Genomic DNA, 16,707 nt, shown 5'->3' with positions numbered 1-16,707 from the left:
CATATACCACCTAACTAATAAATAAGATGTCTTTACTTTATACTTTAATTTATCTTCACAATACTTGTCAGGCTAGCTATAAAGTACAAGATTCTGCTAGTGTTGTATCCTTGGTTAATCTCATCTAAAATGATTTGGTCGGGCTCCCAATTATATTGTCCAAGAAACTAGAGATATGCTAAATTTTGTTCGGGGGAAATTAAAAAGAATGAAATAGAGACCTCTATTATTGTTACGAAATCGTGTACTTTGTTTTTGACCCAAGAGAAGTATATGGTCTCAATTTTGACTCTCTCTTCATGGACAATATATTGTTGCATTGGGCAAATAATAAAATTAATTTACTTAGCTTGTTTCAGAAAATAGAATTATAAACAAGTTAAGAAAAACGTTAATTATAAAGAATTGAATGTGGTATAAATCTACAAAATATTTAATGATATAAGGCACGAGCATGTTGTCGAATGGAATAAATAATTAGTATGTGGTTGTGGCCATTTTATTGGGACCATTCATTATTATTGTTATTCCTTGATTTTAAAAGTTTTTTTTTTTTTTTAATTTTCTATTTAGACACTCGTCGTACGTTGATGCAATGTCCCTATATATTGCGCCCCAAATAGGGGATTCCAACTTTCAAAGCACAATTTCAGTTTACCATTAATTTTTTTTTTTCAAGTCAAATTAAGATCACTTGTGCCTGTATTAGTAATTTAATATACCTCAATGACAGTGAAATCCAAATTAAATATTCGTATACATGTATGCTTTTTTTTTTTATTATTATTTCTTCCTGAAATACACCACGTGATGAACTTCTAATCATTTACATCAATCATTATTAAAATTTGAGATTGGATCAATATGATGATGACACCTAACCAGTCCATTTCATCACTGCTGAAAATTATTAAAATTTTGTATTATATATCAGAGCAAGCTAAGTCACACTTATTATTATTGGATTTAGTGTGAACTCAGTTTAAGGGTATGTCAAATATTTTCTTTTTAATATACATATATATATATATATATATATATATATATAAGAAGAGTTTTATGTGGGTTAATAAAAGCTAAGAAGATAAATAATAAAAGAATTATTTTTTTTGGTATAAATAAGAAAATATATAATATTTAAGGTGGACTAAAAAATTGATACGGATATCATTTATCTGTATTAAACTCATAATACGAATTTTTTTTTTTTTAGTTTATACACTTAAATTTATACAGGAAGTATACTCCTTCTATTTAATTAGATTTTTTCACGGAATTTTATTAATAAATATTTTTGGTCTAGTGAGGTACTACCTAGATAAAATTGACTTTGCTTTTATTAAAAGTCAGTAGGTATGTGGTAATCATAGTGATTTTTTCTTATTCTTTTAGTCTTTATTTGCAAAATATTTCCTTTAATTTTGTGTGTGTCTCTATATATATTATTCGTTTTGAAGGTAAATAAACATTAACCACTTATAAATTAAAGAAGGATATGTAAGACTAGTTAATTTTTAGTACTCTTTTAAAAGTATGTTTTAAGTTTTAATTTTAAATTTATAAAGTTTCTTAGCTCTTTGTAAGTATTTTAATTATTTCTTTATGAGTTAATTATTAAACTATTCTTATATTTATAACAACATGATGAACACAAAATATAATTTTTAATTTGGCCTGAATATGATGTGACCAACTAAACACCCCTAGTTTAGGGGTGTTTGTGGTGCGGTTTGATTCGGTTTTAAGGGAAAAAGTCATCCGATTCGAACGCTTAATTTATGTGCGGTGCAGTTTAGATGGATAAACTTTTTTTGAAAATCTAATCCGATCCGATCCGATCCGATTACAAGCGGTTTGAATCGGTTTGGATATGCAGTTTTTTAAATAAAAAAATTAAATACATATAACAAGTCTTAACATCAAATTTTAAATAATCAACAATGACATAACAAGTCTTAACACTTAACATATCTTAAAAAGCCAACGATAACATAACAATAGAAATAAAATTATAGGTTAGTTAAAATAAATAAATAAATAATATTTTAAACATAAAATATTTATTAAATAATAATAATACATAAATAATAGAAAAATGTATAACAAATTGAACATGTTAAAAATATAATTGTAATTATAATAATAAAATAATAATATTATAGCACATTGTGCGGTTTGGATTGGATTGGATTGAATCGGTTATGAAAAGTAGATCCGAAATTCGATCCAATCCAGCGGTTTGCAAAAAATAGAATCCAATCAAATCCGAATTAGTACGGTTTTAATCGATTTTCAATTTAAATTGAATTAAATGAACGATTTAATTTAAATCGGTTTGAATTTGAACACCCCTAACCCAATCAAAAGAAATGTTCTACTCTCATAAATCTACTACTATATAACCACTGCTAATTTTTTTAGAGATATTCCTATAATGTCTAAACCAAGGGAAGATGAAGAAGCAACTAATAAGTTGTTTCCCTAAGCATTATATGTTTATTATATATTATATTGTAACATTTGACATATGTGCATATATTATAGACATTGACCGAAAAAAGAAAAATAAATAAACCATCCATTTGCGCACTTAATTATATAATGAGGTTTAGGAACATAATATTCTTTTTTGTCAGAAATCTTTTCATTGATACCGTTCTCTGTTCTACATAATATAAGGCTCATAAAAGAATAAGCTAAAAACGACGAAACCATTTTAAGTGTTCATTACTTCATTCTCAATTTCTCATATTTTAGTATAATTCTCTTTTTTTAAAAATATTTTTTTACTTATCAATAAATTATAACTCAAATAATATAATCTTTTTATTTTTATCTAAAATTTTTTATTTGAATCTCACTCCTAATTTAAAAAAAATTTATCTATTTATAATCTCGTATTTTAATAAACTTTAACAGTTACTTTTTGATTTCAAAAAGTCTATAAACACAACTTAACCTCAATCTCTTGCACTCGTTTTAACAATTTCAAAACTTTCAAAATACAATTTTAGCAATTTCAAAGCTTTTAAAAAGTAAAACTTTACTCAAATCATACAAAATCCAAATATTTTAATATTCTTTCAAAATTTTTAGAACATAAGACTTGACTCGAATCATACAAAATACAAATGTTTTAATATTCTTTCTACTTCTCGTATTTATGTATTAATGAAAATCTAATACAACTATACTACGATAATTATGATAACTATAATATTTTAAAAAATATTACTAAAATTAAAATAATACTTTTTATTATTAAACAATATTTTTAAAAAATATTATTTAAAAAATTATTATTAAAATAAAAAAATTTAATTTTAATAATATTTATATAATTACCATAACATCATCGTACTAAAATTTACGTACAGAAAATGAGAGCCGTTAGGGGTGTTCAAAACCGATCCGGACCGAACTAAACCGATGGACCGAACCGAAAAAATCGAAAACTGAATTAACCGAAAACCGAAAAAACCGAAAAAAAGTGATGTTTTGCGGTTTTTTTGCGGTTCGGTTCGGTTTTCGGTTCTTGCCACCAAAACCCTAACCGAACCGAACCGAATCGGTTCTTAACAAAACCCTAAAATTAAAACTACCCCACCCCCCAGACCCAGACCCAGACGTGACTCGTGAGAGTGTGAGACGGCCACACCCCCACTTCTCCTTCCCCACATGCGCGACAGCTTCCCTCTCCAAATCCTAGATCGAAGCCTTCCTCAATTCCTCCAAATCCCACCGCCGAACAGAGGAGAACCTCCACCGCCGGTGCACGACCCAGCCTCCACCCAGCAGCGTTTCTGGAGCCACCTCTGACCACGCCACCTGCGACCTCGCCGCCTCCAGTCTACCCAGCAGCGTTTCTGGAGCCCACCCACGACCTCGCCACGTCCGACCTCGCCGCCTCCAGTCCACCCAGCAGCGTTTCTTGAGCCCACCCACCCAGCCACCGATTGTCCGATTCAAGTGCATATGGAGCCCGAGCCATCTATTCAGGTAAACTTTGCTGATTTGTTGTTCAGTTTAGGCCTAGGGTTATAACTTATCAATTTATTGATTTATTGTTTATTGCTGATTTATTGTTTATTGCTTATTTATTGTTTATTGTTCAGTTTATCGGTTATTCAGTGCTGGTTCTGTGCTTAATGATTTAAACTTCAGCTGCTTGTTTATTGCTGGTTCTGTGCTTGTTTATTGCTGGTTTTGTGCTTGATTTATTGCTGGTAAAAGTGCTTGTTTTTTGCTGGTTCTGTGCTTGATTTATTGCTGGTTCTGTGCTTGTTTATTGCTGGTAAAAGTGCTTGTTTATTGCTGGTTCTGTGCTTGTTTATTGCTGCTTAATGATCTAAACTTCAGCTGCTTGTTTCTGTGATTGATTTATTGTTAAGATTATTTGGTTTTGTTCAATTTATTGCTTATTTATTGCTGGTTCTCTGCTTGATTTATTGCTAGTAAAAGTGCTTGTTTATTGCTGGTTTTGTGCTTGTTTAATGCTGGTAAAAGTGCTTGTTTTTTTGCTGGTTTTGTGCTTGTTTAATGCTGGTAAAAGTGCTTGTTTTTTTGCTGGTTTTGTGCTTGTTTAATGCTGGTAAAAGTGCTTGTTTTTTGCTGGTTCTGTGCTTGATTTATTGCTGGTTCTGTGCTTGTTTATTGGTGGTAAAAGTGCTTGTTTATTGCTGGTTCTGTGCTTGTTTATTGCTGCTTAATGATCTAAACTTCAGCTGCTTGTTTCTGTGATTGATTGAATTACTTTTGAAGTGAATTACTGAATTGTTGTTCTGGTATTATTGCTGTTCTGTTGAATTACTAAATTACTGAATTAATTACTTTCATGTGTTATAATTTTTAAATCTGTTGAGACTTGAGAGTTAATATATTATTCTGATGTGAAGTATTATGTGATTTATGATGAATTCTGATATGACAATGACCATGATGAATTTTTAGCTGATTTATTATTTCCATTGATTTTTGAATTGTAGGGCTCATGTTTGGGGGCAATTTTGCTTATGTTATGAAGGACATAAGCTTGTCATTGAAACAACTTATCTTAGAGATTATGGCATCAAGGATGGTGACCAGGTTAGTGAATTTTAAGGCTTACAATTTCAGTGAGGGGAGCTAGAATGCTGGATTGATAGAAACATAAACGGTTAATTTATAATCTATGTTATTGAAAAGAAGTTTAATTATCATAGTAATGCAGTTTCTAAATGGCATAATAATCAATGATGCAGTGATCTATCCTATAACTTTTTGGAAGGAGCAATCCCAGAAAGTCTTGGAGAGTTGACATCATTACAGAGACTGTAAGATTGTCTAAAGTTGAAGAAATGAAACTTATAAGACAATGAGAAATCAGTACTAAAGTTGTGTGGATGCAGGAACCTAAATGGGAATAGGCTGTCTGGAAGTGTTCCAGCAAGTCTAGGAGGAAGACTATTGCACAGAGCTAGCTTCAAGTATGTTATGTTATTATGAATAAATGATTAATGTTCAGAATAACGCAATATAATGTTGATATTGTTTTGGGTGCACGCAGTTTTACGGATAACAGAGGACTGTGTGGTATTCCTGGTTTACCTAGCTGTGGACGTGGTGTCTCTGGGGGTGATAGAGCAGGCATTGGATTAGGTGTTAATTTCATGGCGGTGGCACTTGTTTTGGGGGGGGGTCAGTTTGCTGGTGGAGAAGGTGCAACAACATTCTGAGAGCTCAATAAATTGCAGGAAAGTCAGCAACATATTAATCCATTCATCTCAATGTCTATATATTCAATTCTGATACATTGTTACCCTGCTATTAATCCATTCATCTCAAATTCAATGTCTCTTTATTATTAGAATGTATAATTAGATTAGAATGATTTTCTACTAGTGCTATATTATTATTATTATTATTATTATTATTATTATTATTATTATTATTGTGTATTTGTGTTTATCAATTTCAATGTTATGACTTTGTAAAATAGTATGGTAATATTTTTTTTGAATTATTGAAAAAACCGAAAAAACCGAACCAAACCAAACCGAATTTAATTGGTTTGGTTTGGTTCGGATGGCTTTGAGAAAAAAATCGAACCAAACCGAACCGCACTTTAATTAAACGATTGGATCGGATGACTTTTCTCTCAAAAATCGAACCAAACCGCACCGCGAACACCCTAATAGCCGTATATACATTCTCTCCCATTATTCTCCAAGTGCCCTTTATTTCCCAACAATAGTAGGTGTTGCACATTATTGAATCCTCAATACTTGTTAAAGAGTTAAAAGAGAAAATTTTTTTTTAATCGAATCTTGGGGATAAGTATGATTTTTTTTAGAATAAAGATACGGAGGCAAGTTTTAATTAATCAATATTAATATTTTTTAAATTGTTAATTTTTTTATAAAATTTAAAATTTATAATTTAAAAGATAAAATTTATAATTAAAAATTTAAAATAAAACTTTAATTTTAAAAAATTAATTAATATTAATTAAAAAGTTGGCTCTCTAATTAACCAGTTAATTTTTTAAAAAGTTTAATTTTAATATATGTCAACATAAAAAATTTACACAATCAATCAATCAAATTTATATAAATATATGATTATTTAATTAATATATTTAAAAATTAATTACTTTTAATTATGTAAAAAAAGACGTAATTCGAATATAAGAAGAGATAGAAATTTTAAAAACCTTAAATATATAAAAGATAATTTGTAGATGATAACCTCAATTGTAAATATGAAATATTTTATATTGCACAAAACGTATTAGAAAAAGTAATAATAATAAAAGGCTAATCAATGTTTTATTTTGATATCTAACAATACTTGTTTACCGCTTCTAAATTTGTAGTCCAACCTTAGTTAGTTTATAATAATTAATGATTATATGATAAGCATCAAGTTTATTAAAGTGACCAACATATTTATATAGAAAAAGCATCTTGGTTAGGGTATATATAGGGGTTTTCAACTCAAAGTTATTTTTGTTTAATTAAAGAGAAAAATTATGAGTATGTGACAGGGAGAAGAATCCAAATAAGACGAGATGCTCTCTCTCGCTGATTTCACAGAACCACTTTCTTTTTTTTTTTTTTCTTCTTATAAATAAAATAATTTTAATCTTTCATTGTTTTATAAGCATTTAATATAATTAATACATCATTATTTTTATCAAGCGAACGTATTAGAATTCATATATATAGTAGTTTCGAAATGCACCTGGTTATTCTATTTTAAAAAAATTTAAAAGTTCTAATAAATAAAAAATTATAAAAATAATATTTTATTTTTATATGTAATCAATTACATGAAGGTTAATTTTGATTTTAATTTGTATTTGAATGTATAACTTCAAAATTGTCGATTAGATGACATATCTGCATTCTATCTTAAAAAGTTTATGTTGAGTCAAGAATTAATTAAATATCTTGTGATAACAAAAATAAATTGATAATTTCTTATTATAATTAATTAAAAATTATCATGTTGAGTCAAGAATTAATTATGTTGATGTTACGTTGTTTTTTTTTTTTTTTTTTCATTTTTGACGCGATTTGAAAGTATGAGAATAAATTATTTTTCTTGTAATGACATTCAAATTTTAAAAAGTATATGGACATATTAAATATATATTAAAATTAATAAGTACATATACATATTAAAATATAAAAATATATATTAATAATAAATTAAATTATATATATTTATATATAAATATATAATAACTGATTTTAGTGATTGATTTTAGCATAAAAATAATATTTTTAATCATATAAATATAAGGCAAGTGCGGCAGGTAATTAAGAGATTATAAGTAGTTTTACCCTATGGATAAGTAACACCCTCTCTTAGCACAAGGTTTAGATTAAGTTGGAATAAAATCAAATCATGAAACATGAGAATAATAGGATCAATTAGTAAGAATTATCTATGCCCTAATATATGTGACTTTGGGGATGAAGGGTAGCTCTCAATCTTGTAGTTATATTTAGTTAGAGTGTGCAGAAATATAGTTTCTTATATAATAAATTATAAATAAATTATAAATAATATATAAAATAATTTTTATATCATAAAAACAGTTTTAAAGTTAAAAAGCTAATTAAGATTCAAAACATTAAATTTTTATTTATAATAAAAGAATTTAAAATACGTTTTATATTTATTAGTGCATCACCAGGGACTAATTAATATTCCTATTAATTCACTTATTTATTTATTAAATTGTATAAAAATAATAAAAATAAAATTAGCTGAGACAACATATTATTTATAACTTAATAAATAATTTTTTAATTCAAGTTTCGAAAATAGTAAAAAAAAATCATGAGTTATATACAATAGAGAATATTCTAACCAAAAAAAAAATTACTAACCTTTTTCATATTCCCATTATATATAAGTATAGTTATAAATAACATCAGACTCAAAAAATAATCAATTTAATTTTAATAATACGTGTGTGTTTGAATTACTCAAAATTTGAAGCTAAATATCACCTAAATGATTTTCGCACAACAATTCATTGGAAATTATGAAATACAAAGAAAACCACATTTATGAAATGAAATTTAGTCTAATTTATATATAAAGAAACTAAAGAACAAGTAAAAAAGAAAATGGAAGTGTTAGGTAAATAATGACTATTTTGAATAACACGAACAACCACCAATCAAATAAAAATATATTACATCCTAATTTAATGCTACTAATTAAATTTACTCTTTTAATTCTATTAATTCACATTATTTATACATTGTTCAAAAATATTGTTGGTTAACTATGCTTTTCCAAAAGAAAATGGTTGAAGCTAAGCAAGTGCTGATCCACATAATGTGAACACAAAGGGGTGGGGTTGGAGTTGTATATATGAACAGTGACCCTAAACAATAATTACATTATATAATATATATAACTGAAATAATGTGGGCAATGAGGTCATTTCCAAAGTATATACTATTCCTTTCCCTAATCTAGAGCAAATATAAGGTCCCATGAAATTAAAACCATACCCCAAAAAATAGATTAAACCACATCTTCTATTCTAATCTGCTTCATTCATTCATTCATTCTTCTTTTCCTCCATAGCCTTAATTAAATTGAGAGCATTATTGATATTACCATGTTTCCTTTACAACGAGGCAATGAGCTGGTGATTCAGTTTTCTAATAGCTCCCACCAACACAAAATCTCCCAAGATCTGATCCTTGAAGATTATGCTTCTCTTGATGTCAATGATTCTGATAAAATATTGTTCACAAAAAGCCAATCATCAAATAAACTATTTTATGATGGTGCTGCTGCTGCTGATGAGGATAACAACAACAACAACAACAACAACAACAACAACAATGATTCTAACAACGATGATGATAATAATAAGAAGAAGATGGTTCATAGAGAGATTGAGAGGCAAAGGAGGAAAGAAATGGCTACCCTTTATTCCTCTCTTAGATCCCTTCTCCCTCTTCAGTTCATCAAGGTGAATAAATCATTTTTATTGTTCCTATCTCCTTAATTTTGTTTATATTTCACTAACTGAGAAAAACACTTCAATTAGAAGATACCCTTTTGAAATTAGGCTAATTTTTACCATAAAGTTGTGCACTTTTTGTTTAAAAATTTCATGGGTTATTTTTTTTTAGGGTTATATATATATCTGAATTTGTGATGGGTTTTAATTTGTGTGTTTAGGGAAAGCGTTCAATATCTGACCACATGAACGAGGCAGTGAATTACATAAAGTACATGCAAAATAACATCAAGGAACTTGGTGCTAAAAGAGATGAACTGAAGAAGAAGAAGAATCTCTCAAATTATTACCACCACCATGATAACAATGATAAACCTACATCTAGCACTAACAGATACTTCACTCTCCATGAGAGTGATAGTGGTGTTCTCGGAATTGAAATCACCGGTGGCGCCGCCGCCGCCGGAGAAGAAGAAGGTGTCACACTATCAGAGATTCTGGGGCTACTGGTTGAAGAAGAAGGACTTGAAGTTATTGGTTACCTTTCTAGCAAAGTCAATGGAAGATTGGTCCACAGTGTTCAGTGTGAGGTACTATCTCTTTGGTTTTATACTCTCTTTTTTTAATTTAATTATTATTATTATTCAACACATTTTTATGTTAAATTTAATTTGTTATGTTAATATTATTTTTACTTTTTTTTTTTTACCCTTGAATTATTGTACTTATTGATTCACAGGTAGTCAATTCCAACAGTGTAGATCTATTTGAGCTGAGAAGGAAACTTGCAAGTTTAATTCAATGATTGTTTCCATGATCATCATCATTTGGATTATGTTCTCTGATTAATTAACTTTAATTTGTGGTTGCATTATTGGAGCTAGCTAGCTAGGCTCACAGTTTAATTTGGCTAATGTTAGGAATGAGATTGATGACATATAATTAACATTCTTGCATTGTGGCTCTTAATTTCTAACTGCATCATGATTAGGATTTTGTTTGGTAAATGATTTCTTTTATATTGCCACTGGCTGCGTCTTTTGATTTCGAACTTTCAACTTAAAACTTCTTTTTCTAATCATTCTTTTTTATAGAAGAAATTAAAGTTGTACGGATATTGAAGAAAAATTTTGGAGACACATATATGGAAATGAGAAATTTCATTTCTTTTTCTAATCATTATAATGTTAAGTGACAAAAAAAAAACAGCAAGAATTTACCTTATTTATCATTAATTAATTGTCGCAACAATTAATGAATGCTAAATAAGGAGTTATGGCTGTTTTAGGCTGATTTTCATTTCCGCCTTTTTATATACATATACAGTTTTTTTTAGGATAATGCTAAGTAGACAAAAAAAAGGCCAGAACTTGCCTTATTTAGCATTTACTAATTGTCGCAACAATTAATGAATGCTAAATAAGACAAGTTATGACTGTTTTTGACTGATTTTCTTTGGTTACCAAACATTTCCGTTTTTTTTTTTAATCAAAAGAATTCAATCAGTGACTGCATGTAAAAATGTATACAGCTAATTTAACCACTATTAGTGTGCATATTGTATATGTTTATGGGGTTAAGAGTTTTTAGGTGGCCTGATTATCAATTTGGATTTCATTATTTAGTTACGCCTGTGGAATGGTATTGACTTAGCTATGAGATATAGTAAGAAATTAAAAGTTAATTACTTGAGATATTATTGTTAAGTAGTATAAACTTGTAAGTTAAACTATTATCTATATTTGTGTATTTTTTGCTGATTTTAGATAAAGTTAAATGTAAAAAATTGAAGAAATTTGGCTAAACACAAGGTCCAGTATAACAAGGTACATATATGTTAGATTGTTGGTATTATCAGGACGGACATATATTTAAATTAAAGGAGGTTCCAAATTTGATTTTCTATGTTGTACTTGTTTAAGACATCAATAAAGTTTATTTGTAGATGTAATTCATACAATTATTTTTCACAAAAAATTAAATTGATAGGAGAAAATATATATATAAATTTATATTTTTTATTTATTTATTTTTTTTTGGATTGACAAATTAATAATTAAATTTTAGATCTTTTAATCATACAAATATTTGATATCATATTATAAAATTATTTTTTTAAAAAAACTTAAATTAATAAAAGAACATACATAATAAATTGTTATATTTATAAAATATCGATATAAATTCCAAAAAACCAAACAAAGAATTATGAAATTTGATTTGATTTAGCATTTGATGTTAATTATATATATATATATATGAATTTAACAATTTGAATTCTGTACCCAAAACCATCCTTTATGCTAGTTTTATCTAAGATAGTATTTATTTTCAAATAGTAGAACTGACATTGAAAGATTGAGACTCAGTATTGTATTTGGTAGTTAGAAATTAAAACTAAAATTTTAGTTTTGTGATATAAAATTTCAATCTCTTCATTTCTTTTAAAAAGTGGAGATAGAAACTAGGAATTGAAAATTTTAAAGCTGGAGACTGAAATTTTAATATTTTTTTTCAAAAATATTTTCATTGAAGAGATCGGATGCCAATCGCAGCTATCTTACCAATTTGTAGCTCATGAAAAACCGCAAACAATTTGTCGCCTATATCTTCCGTGTTTCTTGTAGATATCTATCTCTTCAATCCTCATATTTATCTTAAACCAAATATATGTTTAAATATATATAATACTTAGACATAACTCAATTTAATATATTTTATAAAAAAAACAATACAAAAACTTAATTTAATCTCAATTTCTTAATCTCTATCTCCTACTTTTTATCTCCCATACTCATTCTTCATTCCAAACACAACCTAATAAAATTGTTTGTGATGATGACACATGTCTATAATAGAATTATTCTTGCATGGGTATTCATCACTTTTGATTTGATGATTAATTCAGGATCAACCAGTTATTTATTTTTAATTTTGTATATAAATTTTAATGATTATAAATGAAAATTTGTAGTTATAAATTAGAGCACGTATTAAATATATACTCCATGACTACATTATCTAATAGACTCTTCATGGCTAAATTTGTCATCCTATAAATTTGTCATGTTTGGAAGGCCATTTCCAAACTATTAACATATAAAACTAATTTAGAATCTCAACACCAAAGTTAGTTGTCCAATCACTTTATAAAATGGCTATTATAGTTATATATTTAATGAATGGTATACATGGACATGCTTAAGATTGGACAAGCAATAATGAGTCAAAACAACTACCTCCAATATTATTGCTAATAATTATGTTAATATTTATTAATTGAAGCTTAATATATTTGAAATATTTCCAGGTAAGATGCTACCCTAGAAATAATATAAGGAGCAAAGAGAAGAATTGATTGAAACTATCAGAGCATCATTAAATTTGATATAGTAAAAAAAAAATAGATTCCATTATTATTGTCATAAAATTATTTTTCTTAAAGTATATTTTTTTTTTGAATTCTGTGAATAGATATTTTTCTTTTATTTTTAGTTTATTTTATATTGATTTTTTTCTATTAAAATAATAAATATCAAATTTAAAATTTTTTAATCATAGAAACTCTAACGTTATGTAATAAAATTATTTAAAAAAAAAACTTAAATTATTGTTAAAAAAAGTATAAATAATTATACTTCTAACCATATTAATTCTCATAATAAGCTATTTAATGGTGGTGTTATATATATAAAGTCTTGAGCACAAATAAAATACGATATAAATCATAGGTGGCATAATAGCAATCAAACATCTCTCATTCAGTTTGTAACTGATTGATTTCGTTAACCGGTATTAATTCAAAACAGCCTTTCAAGGTTCAAAAAAAATGCCACTTACCTTATATTATGCATTAGCTAGCTTATTGTTGCAAATTCAAGGTATATATATTGCTTCCCATGATATTCCCTATGAGTAAGATTAATTCACTGTAAATTTAAATTTTATTTAAAAATTTAATATTGATTGATAAATTGTTATATACATAAAATAAAAATTAATTTTTAATATTTATTTAAATAAATTAGTAAACTAATTATTACACCAACCTAAATTAATTCAAGATTTTTTTTGTCATTATATACTATTCATACACGCAATCACACACATTATATGATTCTTAAACTACATCCAGTTTTAATTTACCTGAAAATTCAACCCTGCAGTATTTAAAAGACATCCTAATAATATGCTATGTGAACTATAGTGTTTAAGGATTGTGTATAGGAGTAGCAAAGGAGCCTAAATTTGTTGGGCTGGCCTGCGTAATCCGTCAAAAAAGGAGGACTGGGCTGAAAAATTGGGACCGCCAAATAGCAAAAGTCCGTCTAACCCGCACCGCTTAAACCGCGAGCTTTAGCGGGGCGGGGCGGGCTTCCCCACCGGGCTTAGTTTTTTTTTGTAAGGGGTATTTTTACAATTTTTTTTGCCAAAACCCAACTTTCCCAATCCAACTTATAAGAGAATGAAGATGAAAATTGAGTGTTTTGAATTATATTTATTTTATTTTAGAAACAATATTTATAATTATGTTTTGGATTATGTTTATTTTGTTTTGGGACAATATTTATAATTATTTTTGGATGAAAACTTTATTTATAATTATATTTATTAGATATTTATAATTACAAAGACTTTAATGTTTGTGAATATAAAAATTATAATTTGTTTATACTTTTAGAAATTATACTAGTTAAAAGTAAAAAACAGAAGAGATTTTTTTATGCCTTTATATATATTATTTAATAGTTAAAAGTAAAAAAAAAAAGAGGATATTTGGCAGACTTAGCCTGCCGACCCGCCAGCCCACCATTAGGCGGGACGGACTGAGATTCTAAGACCGCCTCACTAAACGGAACGAGACGGGCCAGCCCACCAAAAAACAGACTTCTGACGGAATGGGACGGGACGGAACAGGACGGCTTCCCCGCTTGCCACTCCTAATTGTGTATGCTTTGGATTCTTCTTTGTACTTTTTTCTTTTAACAATATATTCTTCAGTTTCTTTTAACCTTTTACTAATCCATTGGACTTGGATTGATTTGATGCATTATAAACTCATTCAGTAATATAAAGTACAAAAATATACTTTTTCTTATATCAATATGCCCAACAATAAGAAGTATATACAAATGGAATGCATCTATAAATTCTTACATATGTTAATCATAACAAAATCTCTATATATCTTTTCATTGTAAGCTAATAACTAATTAAGATAACGATAATACTATAGATGTAAAAAAATTCGCCATATCTTATTTAATATTTATTAATTATTATAATAATTAACAAATATTAAATAAAACAAAGTTTAACTATTTTTTTATTAATTTTTTTTGTTATCGTTAAACTAATTAGCAATTGAACTTAATTGCCATCCTCTTTAGCATCTTATTCAGTTTTATTACAGCTAATTCATTGTAAATTAATTAACAATATAAGTTGTCTGCAATACGTTTCAGCAAGCAATAAATTTAATGATGTCCATTATTATATTAAAGGCCTTCGAAATTCGGCAACATGGAATTTAATTTTCAAAGGACTAGGTCTAGGACTTATAGGAGAGCACACACATTTAAGCATCCAATGAGGTTTTTGATGCCAATGACTTATCTTTATGTATTTTGCTATGCATGTATATATCTTCAAAAATGGTTAAATGGGTTTCCTCTTCTCTGATCAATGCAAATTTGTAGCCTTGCATATGCTTTTACACATGTTCCAAATTGTGATTTAAAGGATTAATTATAATTAAGTTGCCTGATCACAACAACTTTATTAATAATGAAGCATATAGCTGAATAGGATCGCAAATGGAATTATATCATAGAGAAAAAAAATTACATTATATTGAGAACAATTAGATTTTAATTAAGGTCATCGTATAAATAGAGAAAAAAACTGTCCAAAAAAATAAATAATATCATATTTGGAATCACTTTCGTTTGCACATATGTTACCTTCCCATGGCGGGAATTACCAGCAGATAATAAATAATATCATATTTGGAATCATTTTCTTTTTGGTCATGGATATTTGGAATAACTTAACGTTGCGTTTTTTTTCTCATTTTTTTACCAAACGTCAAGAAGCTTAGTAAACTGAACTTCTGATCCAACTTAGTAAACAGTATTGGGCCTTAATTCCACTAGTGTAGTATATAGAGCCCATTAAGGTTCAGTGACTAAAGTTTAGGATTACTCCAAACCCAATTTAAACTAAATTTTTTACAAGTCCAAGAGAAACAAAATTTTTGGGTACAGAATAACAGGCCATATATAAAGGGAAAGGATTTAGATTTCGAAACCGTTCGGTTGGTTTTTAAAACCGAACACGTCCAAAAAAAAAACAGATTTCGAAACCCACAAACTGAATTTTTCTAATGAGTCATAGCTCACACGGCATTCCGCTCCCTCCTTATCTTAAAGGTCTGGGTTCGAGTTCTACCAGCTGCAACTGAGAAAAAAAAATTAGTAAGTATGTGAGGAGTGTGTGAGTATGTATTGTGTACCTAGGATTGGGGGTTGTCCAATCCATTGGGGTACCTAGGATTGGAAGTTGTCCAATCCACCGACAAAAAAAAAAAAAAACCTTTATTGGAAATGTATTTTAAAAATCCAATGGAGCTAAAAAAATATTTAATTATCAACTATGTTAGGTACACATACACGAATATTAGCTATTAAAATTAGTTACTAATATAAAAAATATATTAAAATATAAAATGCATACTGAAAATAAATTAAACAGTATATATATTCATATATAAATACATAGTGACTAATTTTCGTGATTGATATTAATATTAATATATAAATAGCATTTTTGTTTAATTATTTATCCTCATTGCACATATTAATTGATGAATTTTCATGTCCAAATTTTTTTTTGATGAATTGTCAATGGAATACGGAATTAGCTAAAATCTGCCTTAAAAATATACTAGGGCATATGTTAAAGTGCATACTATGGTGAAGAAGTAAAATGATGAAAAGATAAAGATTTACTCTCATAAATAATTAGATATCTATCTAAGACAATATGTCATTTTATTTTTATTAATTTTTAAAAATAAATATATACGTTCATCTTCATTCTCTTCACACAAAACCTCTTCATTCAGTATTATCCTTAACCTAAATGGGCAATTGGGCATTTACATATTTGTATGAAAGAAATATGGTCATGACCCATGGCTATAAACAAAATGGCGCGGCTCAGAGCAAATT

At 27.7% G+C, this 16,707-nt stretch overlaps 1 protein-coding gene and 1 long non-coding RNA gene across 2 annotated transcripts; both read left to right on the top strand.

The window, feature by feature from the left end:
- Positions 1-5,028: 5,028 nt before the first annotated feature.
- On the top strand, positions 5,029-5,465 carry LOC107642207 (uncharacterized). Its single transcript, XR_015883241.1, has 3 exons — positions 5,029-5,085; positions 5,241-5,312; positions 5,388-5,465. It is a non-coding gene; the product is annotated as an uncharacterized LOC107642207 (long non-coding RNA).
- Positions 5,466-8,948: 3,483 nt separating this feature from the next.
- LOC107644748 (transcription factor bHLH118) lies at positions 8,949-10,444 on the top strand. The gene is made up of 3 exons (XM_016348674.3): positions 8,949-9,484; positions 9,697-10,065; positions 10,215-10,444. Exons 1-3 carry the CDS (start codon positions 9,125-9,127, stop codon positions 10,278-10,280), a joined length of 795 nt encoding a protein of 264 aa, XP_016204160.1. The 5' UTR covers positions 8,949-9,124; the 3' UTR covers positions 10,281-10,444.
- The last annotated feature ends 6,263 nt before the right edge of the window (positions 10,445-16,707 follow it).

The sequence above is a fragment of the Arachis ipaensis genome, chromosome B5, assembly GCF_059453495.1.
Source record: "Arachis ipaensis isolate K30076 ecotype BB chromosome B5, ASM5945349v1, whole genome shotgun sequence".
Taxonomy (NCBI): Eukaryota; Viridiplantae; Streptophyta; class Magnoliopsida; order Fabales; family Fabaceae; genus Arachis; species Arachis ipaensis.
This window is presented reverse-complemented; position numbering and strand designations above follow the sequence as displayed.

Coding starts and splice junctions, on each gene's coding strand:
- LOC107644748 (XM_016348674.3), top strand. CDS start 9,125: ATGTTTCCTTTACAACGAGGCAATGAGCTGGTGATTCAGTTTTCTAAT. Junction 9,485..9,696: donor TCCCTCTTCAGTTCATCAAG/GTGAATAAATCA, acceptor TTGTGTGTTTAG/GGAAAGCGTTCAATATCTGA. Junction 10,066..10,214: donor TCCACAGTGTTCAGTGTGAG/GTACTATCTCTT, acceptor ATTGATTCACAG/GTAGTCAATTCCAACAGTGT.